The sequence below is a fragment of the Ursus maritimus genome, unplaced genomic scaffold, assembly GCF_017311325.1.
Source record: "Ursus maritimus isolate PB19 unplaced genomic scaffold, ASM1731132v1 scaffold_21, whole genome shotgun sequence".
Classification (NCBI taxonomy): domain Eukaryota; kingdom Metazoa; phylum Chordata; class Mammalia; order Carnivora; family Ursidae; genus Ursus; species Ursus maritimus.
This window is the reverse complement of record NW_024424564.1, coordinates 39,137,312-39,151,061: the sequence shown is the minus strand read 5'-3', so window position 1 is coordinate 39,151,061 and position 13,750 is coordinate 39,137,312. Positions and strand designations below refer to the sequence as shown.

Here is a 13,750-nt window from a genome sequence, read left to right as displayed (position 1 = left end):
GGCCCCTGAGCCTTCTCTAAACGAATTAATGTTGGCGAGGGAATTCAGGTGCTCTTGTTGGCCAGGCCTGGGTCATGTGCTCTCCTCCTGGCGTCAGGAATGGAACCTCACTGAGGCCATGGAGTCTGGACGTCGGGGAGCAGCGATCTCCCAGAGCCCCGCAGCCTGCTGGAGGAGGAGTACGTGTTAGTCCGCTTCGGCTACGTTATGCTGTGGTGACCAGCAGCACCGAAGTCTCGTGCTTACTGTAGACAGCTATCACCACATTCTCGCTCGTTCGCTCGAAGTCTGCGGGGGCCTCGGGCGACTCTGAGAGCTGCTCTTCGTGTTCTAGCCCGGGTGGCTGCGTTGGGACCAGGCTCTCGTCAGAGCTTTGGCCAGAGTAAGACAGCTGGCTCTCCATTTCTCTGTGCTAACCGTATAGTCTTGCTGTCATCATCCATTAGGTACAAAAGGAATTCACTTTCTAAATCGGTACCCACTCTTGTTTCTGCTTGGGGAAGAAGTGCATAACTGATCAGTCAGGGGCCCTTCTTCCATTTATACGTTAGCGTCTACAGTTTAGACAGACTGTTTGTCTTTTTGTGAGTGTTTGGCATTCTTTCCTTTTGCCTTGTAATTATTCGTGTTTGTTCTCAGCACTTTTTTGAAGTGGTTTTATGGAGCATTGAAATCCCTTTTAAGCTTCCCATGCTCCTCGTGTTTATTTTGAGTGATGACACATTAAACATCCCAGCTTTTCAGTGGTGATGTTCATGTGATTAATACACCTTGGGCTTTCACCCCAGCAGGGGATTCCCGGGCAGCCATCGGAGATGGGCTGTTAGCCATTTTCCATCATAGCAGCGTTCCTTGAGGACTTTGCAGACTCTTCTCAGGGTGTAGAAAGGGAGGGAGACTATTGCCAACACTATTCCTAAACATACACTTCTGATTTCAACAGGCTGTTCAAGCTTCCCCTGAAAAGAGCGTTTGTGAAAGCAGAGCTGTTGGTCACTCTGTAAGCAGTCCTGCTTCCCTTACTTCATCTGGAGGAGGATGCCGTGTGGTCATATGCAGAAAATAGCATCTCCACAGGGGCCCATGGATTATGTAAGGCCGGGAGGCCTGGTGGCAGATGCCAAATGGCTTGGAGCTACTAGCCTCTCCCTTCCCCAGAACGAGTCTGGTGAACTATCTGCCTTCAAGTTTTTAAAAATGCTACTGTCTTGTTTACTGTCCTCCCATGTGTCTTATTTGCAAAAGAAAAAAAATGCCAAAGTAATCATCTCACTGATGTTGACCAAAGAGAACTAATGAAATGGAATTGTTGGTGCATCTTAACTGTTTGGATTTTCAGCACGCTCAGCCCTATCTAGGTTGTCTGGTGGGAGGGGAGAGAAATACGTGCATGCATTTATAAAGTCATTCATTTATTCATACATTTGTCTTCGCTGGCCTGGGCATTCTGTGTGGGGATGGAAAGGCTTAGTTTTAAGTTAGTGTGCTACAGCAACTTACCTGATGACTGTGAATGGGCTTCAGGGGGTCAGTCGCCCTGAAATTGCCTGCAAAATCTGGAAGGGCATTTTTCTGGGGAGAGGATTCTATGGCTTTCGTTCAGTTCTCAAAGGGATCTAAGCCTTAAAGCTGCAAGGTGCCTTCTCAAATGCTCAGAACACCTCGTTGTGGCTGACATAGCTCCTGATTGGGGCTGTCACCTGTGAAAGCAGTACCTTTTGAGTATTTCACGTGGCCCCTTAGAATGGAAGTGGGTCACCTGGGCCATTCCTAGCCAAAAGAAGTGAGCAGAGGGGAAGGGAAAAGCAGCGTTGGCTGTCTGGCGAGCGCCGAAATGATGAAGGGTTGACTTCATTTTGCTGAGGGTAAGATGCACCCTTCTCAGGTGCCTGTTGAGTCCTACAGTCTTGGGGAGGAGAGTTCAGAGCACGGGTTCTGGACTTGCCAGGTTTCAATCTCAGCTCTGCCATTTAGTAGTTGTGTGTACTTCAGCAAATGATGTAATTTCGGTGTTGTCCCAGATGTCCTCGTATATCAAACTGGGATAATAGAGTATTTGCATCCTAAGACTGCTGTAAGGATGAAATGAGAGGCTGTAAAGTGCTATGATAGCATGTAGCGCGTGGTAGGTGCTTAATAAATGTTAACTCCTGTAGTGGGGCCCGGAGGTGGTCCTTCGTCTTGAGAGAGTAGTCAGATATGGACGGTTTGATTTTTGTGTGCATGTGTTAGATATTTTTTACTCATCTCCCTAAAAGTCACCTGCTTTTAGCATTTGCACTTATGGGCTGTTTCAAATAAATTTTAGTGCACAAACATCATAAAAGATGAATTAATACAGTCACATATGCTTTTAGTAAAATAGAGTGGTCAGTGTTCTTGTCATAAGATGTTGCCCGATGAGGTTCTTGCTGTGAGGACTAACTGAATGCAAATATCATATTTCCTTTTCGTCTTTGGAAATATACTGTACAGTCTCTAATGCTGATTTCATCGAGGGTGTGGTGGCTGAAGACCCACAGTCTGAGACTTCTCCTCTGTGATCCGTTCGCCCAGCCTCATTAGGCTCCAGGGGCTGCTGCCTGTCCTTTGCAGTCATCTTCTGGCTCCTCTAATAACTGGGAAATGTCTCCCTCTGTAGTTTTATTCTTTTTGTCATTGTGGGTGGGAAATGAAAAATTATGAATTCTTCACTGTATTCCACGAAAGTAAAAAAAAAAAAAAAAAAAGACTGCAAAGATGGTGTCTTCAGACTTCTTTTATACCTTCCTGAAAATGCTGTGATTCTTTGGGCAGCGCGCCGAGGAATCGGAAGGGTGATGTAGTGGTGATCGATTTCACTCCTGCACCTGTCTGTGGTGGTAGGAGAATGCCGTCATGATAGAACATGACACGGCTCCGGAGAGCTCAGGAAGCTGGGTATACACCGTGAGGCCAGCTGTGTAAAACTTACATAAACAATATTGCAGCCAGTATGTTAATGTTGTTTTTCTGGGTGAGGCGATGTTGTGTGATACTTAAGTGTAATTATCTATGTTTCTCAATTTCTGAAATCTGTAACTAGCATGTATTATTTTTTAAACCAAACACATCATTTTGTGGCATTGAAGCAAAGATTCTTTTTTAGTAAGTTTTATTGAGATACTATTTACATACGGTACCATTCACCCACTTAAGGTCTCCCATTCAGTGGCGTTCAGTATATTCACAACAGCCGTTCAGCTGGCACTCATCACCAATTTGAGAACATTGTCATCACCCCAAGGGGAGATTCTATACGCATTTAGCCGTCTCTCCGTTTCTCCCCACACCCCCAGCCCCTGGCAACCACTAATATGCCTTCTGCCTCTATGGATTTGTCTACTCTGGACGTTTCAGACAAATGGCCTCATACCACGTGTAGGCCTTTGTGGCTGGCTGCTCTCACTCAGCGTCAGGTTGTCAAGGTAAAGCTCATCATGCTTGCACTTTGGTGACTCCTAGGAATCATCCTCACCCTTATTAATCACAGGGTAAAATATATTTTTTTCTTTACTTCTAGACTTGGTTCCTTCAATTATGAACAACTTGTTGAATCCAGATGCCATTTTCTCAAACAACGAGATGAGCCTGTCGGACATTGAAATCTATGGCTTCGATTATGATTACACTTTGGTGTTTTATTCAAAGCACCTCCACACGCTGATCTTTAATGCTGCTCGGGACCTTCTCATCAATGAACACCGGGTAAGAGCACGGGGACATTGTGGTCTTCCTCCTCCTTCCCTCAGACATTGAAGAACAGCGTTGAGCAGACCTGGCCTTGTGCCTGGCACACAGACGTCACTTAGTAAAGTGTTGTGAAATGAACGGGTAGATTTTGTTCCATTCCAGATGATTCTATCTGGAAGATTTTTTTTTTTTAACTACTCTTTTTTGAGGTATGGTTGACATACAGAAAGCTGTACATACTTAATGGATATAATTTGATGAGTCTGGAGATAAGTGTATAAACTGTCACCTCTTGAAGTTTCTACCTGCCCCATTATTATTATTTGTGTGTGTGTGTGTGTGTGTGTGTGTGTGTTTGTGGTAAGAACACTTAACATAAGATCTACCCTCTCAGCAGATTTTTGGTAATACAGTATTGTATGCTATAGGTGCTTGCCGTATAATAGATTTCTGGAACTTGTTTAACTCACATAAGTGGAACTTTGTACTGGAAGATAGTTTTTTTTTTTTTTTTTAAGATTTTATTTATTTATTTGAGAGAGAGAGATCGAGCGAGCATAAGCAGGGGGAGCGGCAGAGGGAGAGGGGGAAGCAGACTCCCTCCCTGCTGGGGCTTGAGCCCAGGACCCCAAGATCATGACGTGAGCCAAAGGCAGACGCGTAACTGACTGAGCCACCCAAGCGCCCCTGGAAGATAGTTGTTTTTTTAAAAAAATCTTTAGATGTCTCTTTGACAAAAGACTCTCAAGTTACGCGTTTGTGGTGACGGGGTTACAGGCTTTGTGCTCTCATTTCTCACTGCTCAGGGATACAGTTTCTCCTGGAGCTGATGAGCTTGGCAGCCTGTTGAGTTCTGGGTAGAAGAAATCCTTCCAATGATAGGCAGCATTTTACCCTCATCCCTGACTTGAGTTGTTCTTACCTAAAGGACATTTGAATGTCTTCTATTGCATGGTATTGTTAAAGGCTTATGGTAAGGAAGGAAGAAAGAAACACGCAGAACCTATGTGCCTTCCCATACTGAAGTTTGAGTTCACGTTTCAGGAGCCAGGGTGAGACGCCGCCTCAGAGGTCGCCTGCACTGGTGCCCTTTGAGAGCCCACAGTATCCCGAGAGGTGCAGCTCAATGTCTGTCTCAGGCCAGAGAGCGTTACTGCAGGAGGGAGGCCCTTCCGACTGGGGTGGGACAGCTGGCCCTCCTACAGCTTTCACCATCCGTCTCGTCTCTTGTCATTTCTTCCTTCACACATTCCTTCAGCTTTTCCGAAGTCCCCCCCTCGTGCCAGGCCCTGTCGTAGAAGCAGGGAGCAAGAGGGTGAGTAGCACCCGGGTACCAACGGTGTAGTCCCCACATGGTCCCCGGTGGAGTCAGTCGTGTGAGCACAGGAATTATGTGGCCACCTGCTGGAGGCCTCTCCACACGTCTGAACGAAGAGTCAGGGATGTGTAGAGGGAATTGGGAAAACAACAAAGAAGGTGACGGTTCAGCAGAGACGGTTCAGAAGGAGTTTGTCCGCAGAGGTGGGCTGGGGGCGGGCAGATAGGTAGGTCTGGGAGAACTAATGTTTTATCCCTGACTTACCCATGAGAATAATGTTTTATACTACTGGGCTACATGTCGTGTAGTCTAGCCTTTGTGCTGTCCAAGACGTCTCTTTTCCCAGGCCGATTGTTTGTGGTTTTTCAACCATTCTCATTTGGCCTCCTTTCTGGTCTTTTATCATCTTAGTTACCATTCTTTGTGTGTGTGCTCTGGTTTATCCCTCTCATATGTGAGGCCCTGAACTGAAGAGATTACTGCTGGTGGGGTCTGACTAGTGTGGAATAGAGGGCGATTATCACCTCCCTGGTTCTGGATTCCATACCTTTATTAATGCTACCAAAGTTTCCATTAGTTTTGGATCCTCGCCATTTGATGCAGTATATTTCCTGATCCCCTCAGCTTTTGGTTATCAGTGGATTTAATAAGCAACTCAGTTTCTACTCGTTCAAAATGCAGAAATGGCATTTGCCAAAAATAACCTTCCCTTTTGCCACTAAGCCAGCAGCCAGCAGCCAGCTTTCTTTAGTTATGGCCACTTTACCACTTGTAGACCCATGTAGCCACTTGCCATCCAGCTGCACTTCTCTATTTGTTCAAGAGACTCTCTTTGCCCTTCACTGTGGGAGTGAAAGCAGAATAAGAATGAGGCAGTCCTGCCCTTGCTGCCTTGTCTGCCAGCCTGCACCGTCTCTCCCCCACCCCACCAGGAGATGGAACTGAAGGGGTGCTGACATTCTAGTCCTCGGTCATCTGTGGCCTTTGCTGTTACTTTGGTATCACTTATAAAATGAAGGTCTTTTTATTAACAGCCCTGTTGATTTTCTGCTAGATGCTGAAAGCCCAGATTCTAGAGCCTGACTGCTGGTGTCCAAATCCTGAATTTCACTACTAACTTCTCAGGGAATCTTGAGAAACTCACCTCATTTCTCTGAGCCTCAGTTTCCTCGTCTGTGAAATGGGCACAGTAACAGTACTTTGCTCACAATGTCATGGTCATAATGAAATGAGTTAATATATCTAAAGTGTCTGGCAGGTAGAGAACACTCACTAAATGTTAGCTGTGACTAGCATTTTTCTCTCAGACGCGTGACGACCCTACAAATAGTCTTTGTTTTATAGGTGAGGACACTGAGGCTAATGGAAATGAGAGAGTACTCAAAGCCACGAGATCAGTAGGAGGCAGAACTAGGATTTGAACTTAAATCTGTTTCCAAGGCATAAATGTTCTCTCCTTTATTCCTTGTTGTCCCTTGTGGGGTTAATAACACCTTTCATTTCCACCCTTTTGTTCATATGAAAATAAAATATTCATGAAGGTAAAAAATTTGTGAAGATAAAAAAATGTATGAAATTTGGGGGAAAAGAGAGATGACATAGGTGGGGAAAAGAAGGTGCAGTCATTCTGATTAGAAAAGCTTCTGGATTTAAGATCACTGAAATTTCACTCCCATTATGTCTGTTTGTTGCTTTGATAAAAGAGATCAGTCATAACACTAATTATATCAGGCATATTAATAGAGTCAATTATGCTTATGCAGATTTTTCTCTTGCTCTGATGAAACAAAATAATTCTTCCAAGATGCATTTAATTTGGTGCCATTTTTCCTGCCAAAGACTAAATGTACTTGTAGAGATGGGAAGACATCTGCTTTTGAGAGGTACAGTAATAGAATAGTAAGTTTGCAATTGCGCGGCTTCCCAAAAAACAAACGCAAAAGTTCTAGCCCCTTCTTAATTACGCTTTTTTTTTAGAAAAATAAGTTTTTACAAAAATAGAATAAAATATAGGTTAATGATTGTATCTGCATTTCTCTTTCATGGGTGCACCAAGACATATAAAGGGGGTGTTAAGAGTTCTTGATTTCACCGCCTGGATCCATGCCCTCATCATTCAGTGGCGTTGACGTTCGCCGGTTTTCCAAATCCAGAGCCCAGCATCAGCCGTGACCCATCCCGTTCTCCTGTATGCCATGTCTGATCTGTCCGCAAACGCTATGGGTTCTCGCGCTCTCGTCTTCTTGGTGAAAATAAATTGTTAATTTTTGGAGGGTTTTAGGCTTACGGACAAGTTGCGAAGCGAATACGGAGAATTCCTGTGTCTGTATCCCATGCCTGGTTTCCCCTCTTGTGCCCAGTTGATGTTACTATGGTCCATTTATTCTTCCAAAAGAACCACATTGGTCCATCTTTATTAACTAATGTCCGTACTGGATTCAGATTCCCGTAGTTTTTACCCGACGTTCTCCTGTTCCAGGGTCCCGTCCAGGATGCTGCGTTACATTTAGTTGTCACTTCTCCTTAGACTCGCTTTGGCAGTTTCTCACAATTCCCTGGTTTGTGATGACCTTGACACTTGTGAGGAGTACCAGTCAGGTATCTTTTTAGGATGCCCTCTCTTGGGATTTGTCTGACATTTTTCCTGTGGTTAGACTGGGGGTTCTCACCACGTCATGTCAAGGGTGCATGTTGTCTGCATGACTTCCCACTGATGGCATTGGCCTTGATCCTGTGCCTGATGTCTGTGTCTAGGGTCTCTGCAGCGTGAAGTTATGCTTCCCCTTTCCATGCTCTCCTCTTTGGGAGGAGGTCACTGGGCAGCTGTGAGCTCTCTTTTCACTCAATTCAGAACGTGTCCTAACTCTATCCCCTTCTTCCCCACGGCCACCGCTCTGGTCCAGGCACCATCACCTTCCGACCATGTGGCTCCAGGACCCAAAATGCCCTCGAGCCCTCCCAGCACACTTGGAACGACAGAGAAGGCCTTCCGGTGCTCCCAGGCCCCCCGTTTCCTCCCCACCTGCCCTCACCTCTGCTGCAGCCACACTGGTGTTCTCGCTGCTCCTTGAACTGCCACCCACTCCTGCCTTGGGCCTCGGCACGTGCATTTCCTTGGCTTTGGAACATCCCTCCTGGCCCCAGGCAGTCTGAGGCCTGGCTCCTCATCTCCACCCCCTCCCCCCACCCCAGATCTCTGAGCTCTCACACTGCATTTGCTCTGTAGTGCTTACCACCGGGAGGCATTCTGCTGGGTGTTTGTCTGTGGTCCACGTCCCCATGGTAGAGTGTAAACTCCTTAGGGGCAGAGGCTGTCCGTTCTGTTCACTGCCGTATTCCCGGGCCCTGGCACAAAGTACACAGTTAAGTGAGAGTGTTGTGCTTGGTGTCAAATCACCAGTCAGATGCAGGGCGCCCTGCCCTCACTTCACATTTTGGGAAGACTTTAGAGAACTTTGTTGCTGTGCGCTTCTGCCCTGCCTCTGGTAAGACTCATAATTTAGGCTACTTAAAATATCAACCTGAGACCTCTGAAAAGCATCTATTTCTAGGCGTCTGGACCTCAGGAACTCATGGGCAGTGTTGTGATGTTGAGGTTACTAGCTGTCTCGAGAGCTCTGTAACTTGCCAGAAAGGGGGCATGCTGGCCTGCCGCAGAGCAGAAGGAGTGACCCCCGCACCGGGAGCTCCCAGGTTCTTCACGCTGTGAGCTCTGCTTGGAGCTGTGAGGGACATTTCTGTAGCACCTTGCTCTTCCTTCGTCCCCACACACTAGCCTGCTCGGATTGTGTTTGGAATGAGAACAAATCCAGGTAGTGAAGGAAACTAGACTGGGCCTAAGTAAGATTTTTAATAAAAATCCCCAGTGCAGGTCTTTTATCTTTTCATACTCTTTGTTCTGCTTTTAGAGACACCAGTAATCTTCATGACACATGGAGTGAGTCATGTTTTTCAGGCTGGTGGAAAGTTTATCAACTCTGATGAGTCCAGAAAATCTAGCCATGGGCCCCTGGAGAGGAGTGTAACCTCCTGGCTGATGGGAGCAGCTCTGGCTTCCTCGACGGGAGAGGACCCTTGATGGTTATTCCCGGAGATGGATGCCGCACACCTGTACGTGTGCCTGCACGCGTGTGTGCGCGTGTGTGCCTGAGTGTGTGTGTGTGTTTCTGTGTGTCTGTCTCTCTGTCTGTGTTGGAAAGGGACCCACCATGAGGACAGTTTTGACTCAATTGGTTGTATAGGGAAACATAATTTAGGGGCAAGAGTGGAACATAGAAATCACCCCAGTCCAACCATATCATTTTCCATACAAAGGAAGAGGCCTGGAGGGGTTAAGTGAGTGGACTGAAGTCCCCTGGGAGAGTAACAAAGGCTAGAAGAATGGGTCTAAAAGTCCAGGCCCCCCAGTTCCCAGTCCAGCAACACAGCTCCATGTCATTGTGCACTTGCTATGTGCCAGAGACTGCCCCGCTGCCCGCATGCATCCTTTTTTTTTTTTTTAATTTTTTGAAGATTTTATTTTTTTATTTTTATTTATTTTTTTTAAAAGATTTTATTTATTTATTTATTCGACAGGACAGAGACAGCCAGCGAGAGAGGGAACACAAGCAGGGGGAGTGGGAGAGGAAGAAGCAGGCTCATAGCCGAAGAGCCTGATGTGGGGCTCGATCCCATAATGCCGGGATCACGCCCCGAGCCGAAGGCAGACGCTTAATCGCTGTGCCACCCAGGCGCCCCTGAAGATTTTATTTTAAATAATGGGTACACCAACGTGGGGCTCGAACTTACAACCCTGAGATCAGGAGTTGCATTTACTTTGGAGATGAGAAAACCGATGCTCAGAGAGACAGCGACTTTGCCAAGGTCACCCAGCTAGCACATAGTAGGACTGGGATTCGATGCCCGGTCCTGCAACCCTGGGGCCTATTCTTTGTGATGACAAAGATGTCCATTCTCCACGTCTGCCATAGTCCCTGGACCCCTGGGAAAACGCTGTGTGTCTATCAGGAGTGGCTTCCCCAGACCACACAGCTCTGGGGCCCATGGGTAGGTGCGTGGCCGTGTCTCACTGTGCCGTCTGTGTCCTGCCGGGGAGTCCGGATAGGCCGTTCAAAGAAGGAGCCGCCAGACTTTCTGGCAGTCCGAGTTCAGAGGGTGTGCACTCTCTTATTCCCACGCTGTCTCTCAGCTACAGCAGCCAGCCCTGCCCTCCTCACCATGAATCCCCTGAACAAACTCACTGGGCCCTCTGAGGCGGCAGGTCCCGCCCTCCCGGGGGGAGAGGAGCCGCTAGTATGGTGGCTCTGGGATTGTTCAGAGTTGATTGCAGGGGGTTGGGGTGGACCTGGATTCAAGTACTGTTTATCCAACAGTCAAGGGGACGTGAGATGCCCTGCCTCCTCCGTGCTGGGACAGGGAGGAGTACATAGAATAAAGACACAGAAAGTGTCCGAACAGTGTGCAGCCCGTGGTTCAGTAAAAGCACCCCTCTCAGGAACATTTAAGTATCCCCCCCAAGTCCCGCCCATCACAGGTGTGCAGACCCTCGGCCTTGCTTCGGGAGGTGGGACCGAGGTGCCGTGTGCGGGGTTCTGGGGACGTGTGTGTGAAGTCTGTTCATGAAAATGCAGAACCGTACACAGTGTTCAGAATTCTTGGAAACGCCCCTGAGTGGAAATAGCATTTGGTGATTTCTTGGCATCCGTGGCAGGTGTTAGATAAACGAGCTCGGATGTGACATTTGAGTCAGCGCTCTATGCAGCCTGAACACGTGCTGCGTGCCGTTCTGCCTGGTGGGAGCAGGAAGTGTTCCCACACAAGCGTGACCCTGGCCGTGAGAAGTTAGTACTGTCATGCAAAGTACTGCGCATCTTGATAGCTGTCAGGGTTTTTTTTTAAGTGGGGGAGGGGCAGAAGGAGAGGGAGAGAACCTTAAGCAGGCTCCACACCCAGCACGGAGCCCAGCGTGGGGCTCGATCTCACAACCCCAAGATCATGACCTGAGCTGAAACCTGAGCTTAACTGACCGAGGTGCCTTTAGCGATCTAGATTTTTACTTACGCAGTTTACATGGTGTTTGGAAGGAAGATCCTGGTGCCACAGCCTCTCTAGATTCAGGAATACTCTTCTGTCCTACAGGTCTATACTCCAAGGGCAGGGGGAGTGGGGAGAGCAGGGTAAGGGGCCGAGCCTGATTCCCTGCCCCACCACACCCCAGCTGTGTGGCCTGGCCACACTGTTTCTCTCAGTGCCTCTGGTGCCCCGTCTGTAAAATGGGAACGGGAGGGCCTGTGTGCCGTAGCAGCAGACTCTGTGCTCAGTACCTTGGTGCTGCCAGGGGGTAGCTGGTGTTCTAATTCTGAGATTTGGGGAGGGAGGGAAGGGCTTGGATGCCTGGTCTAGCAGATAAGAACAGATTTTTGCAGTTTGAGGAGTGGTTTGCTAATAGGAATTACAAGGGGAGCCTAGCTGCCTCCAGAAGTCATGCACGTTCTGAGTCAGAGTGTTGGAGCATGTGCTGGCTACCACATGCTGAGAAAGGGCCCTCTCGGCCAGAGGGGGAGGGAGGCCAGAGGGGGAGGGAGGCCGTACCTGACAACAGGGAGGTCCTTCCAGCCCTTGGGGAGCGAGCAGCGGCCCACTGTCTGGATGAGACAAGCAGTGCAAGCTATATGGAGGGGGCCCCCCTTTGAAAAGTTTTCAGCTTGGTCTCTTCGTGAAACCTGGCAGTGGGGCCGTGCAGGGGGCTGATACATTGAGGTGCTCAGATAGGAGCTGAATGGGTGGTTGATAACGTGTCGGAAAAAGTCGTGCTTCTCATAGAGGGGACGTTCCAGTTCTTCATCCACCGCCTTAAATACAGTAGGAGGAGGTGAAGTCTTGGAGGTGGAAGCAGATGTTTTTCTGGGCTCCTAGGGGATCTAGGGGTCCAGGGGCAGAGGGAAGGGATGGGCGGGGGGAGTTCAGACGAAAGAATCTGGGGTCGGGGGTGAGGCCTTACCTGTGCTTGGGCGGATGAACAGGAGTGGGGTGGAGGGAGGGCTCTGTGACCAAGAGGTCCTTTGTCCAGAAGCAGAGGGCCAAGCTGTGGTCTGTCCTGACCCCATCTTCCCACCAAAGTGCGTCAGCCACTTCAGCTTTTGTGAAGGGACCAAATCTGGACACTGTTGAACTTAGAACATTGTTCGCTAAAACTGATTCCTTTCTTCTTTCTTAGTACCCGATGGAAATCAGGAAGTATGAGTATGACCCAAATTTTGCAATTCGTGGACTTCATTATGACGTGCAGCGGGTAGGTCTCATCGCCACGTTTTTCTGCAGTTTAATGGTGTTTGGGAATAACGTACTCTTGGTGCTTTTCTTTGCTGGACACAGAAATTGATTTTAAATTCCGTTCCTTGGGGCTGCAGAACTGAATTATTAAAAAACATCTTTGGGTAAAGTCTTTTGCAAAAGACTGTATTAGAAAAAAATGAATGCATTTAGCTATTTGGAAGGACTCTTTATTTCTAGAAGTCGTTTTTGGTGTTTTGAGGAGGAGCCAGTTGTCATATTGTTTTTGCAGATCAGTCCTTTCCTTAACAGACTGCACAGTGCTTTTTGCTTTTTTTTTTTCCTGAAGATTTTATTTATTAGAGCAAGTGAGCGAGAGAGGGTGAGCAGGAGTGGGGGGTGGGGGAAGGGCAGAGGGAGAAGCAGACTCTCCACTGAGCAGGGAGCCTGACATGGGACTCAGTCCCAGGACCCTGAGATCATGACCTGAGTCTAAGGCAGATGCTTAACCGACTAAGCCCCCCCAGGCGCCCCCACAGTGCTTTAACCAACAAGCAAGCCTGTCAGACACATACAGTGTGCTGCTTCTCCGTGTCAGCCTGGTGTTGATAGGGTTTGTAATGACACCTGCAGTTCTTCAATGTGCAGCTTGCTGTGCAGTATTCACCCACACATGTGTTTATGTTTTTGAAGGCAGTATTGATGAAGATTGATGCTTTTCATTACATCCAGTTGGGAACCGTCTACAGGTAAGAGTAAGAGGAGGTGAATTATTCACTCATAGTAACCAAGTGACTTTGGGTTAGACATCTAAGACCCATTGACTGCTTGGTGATGAAGAGGGTTGTAGTGTGTGTATTTATGATTTATTCACTCATTCATTCAAGAACATTTATTGGGGCCTGTTATCATCCAGATCCGAAGGGCTTGGCTTTCAAGGATGCCCCGAGGAGCTCGGAGTGTAAGTTGGAAGGCACGTAAATAAACCAGTGATTACAGTCCATGGTGACCAGGGTGATGATGGTGTTTAGACCATTAGGGGGTGCTTTGGGGGGGGGAATTTTGGAGAAGGATGGGCTCTCTAGGGGTGCCCATCTGCCAGCTGAGTGGGGGTCCTAGAGCCGAGGTTTTGGGTAGGGGTAGGGATGCTGGGGTGAAGCAGCGGGTTCTTGTTCCTACCACAGCAACTGAGTAGTTTGGATATTAAGACCTGCCCCCCATTTATTAGAATTAGTAGAAGCACTGAGTCCAAAATCTGTCACTTTGAAAATGAAGGCTTTTGCCTTTTCTAATTCTTGAATTTGGGGGAGGATTTAGGAGTATGGTCCTTGTACTTTAAAAAAAAAAGGTGCCTGTCTTACGTTCTTCCCTCACAAACTCTTTATTAAAATTAATGTTTTTTATCCAAGTTAAACACGCGCACAGTTCCGAAGAGATAGTGCCGAGAGC

The 13,750-nt window shown here is 47.7% G+C and overlaps 1 protein-coding gene across 2 annotated transcripts in view; it reads left to right on the top strand.

Moving 5' to 3' along the window:
* Positions 1-13,750, top strand: part of NT5DC3 (5'-nucleotidase domain containing 3) — a 67,183-nt gene that overhangs the window by 15,935 nt on the left and 37,498 nt on the right. For both annotated transcript variants that reach the window (XM_040637382.1, XM_008705767.2), the window contains exons 2-4: positions 3,542-3,726; positions 12,246-12,320; positions 12,995-13,050. In XM_040637382.1, coding sequence (XP_040493316.1) covers positions 3,542-3,726; positions 12,246-12,320; positions 12,995-13,050 — 316 coding nt within the window. The remainder of the gene's footprint in view (positions 1-3,541; positions 3,727-12,245; positions 12,321-12,994; positions 13,051-13,750) is intronic.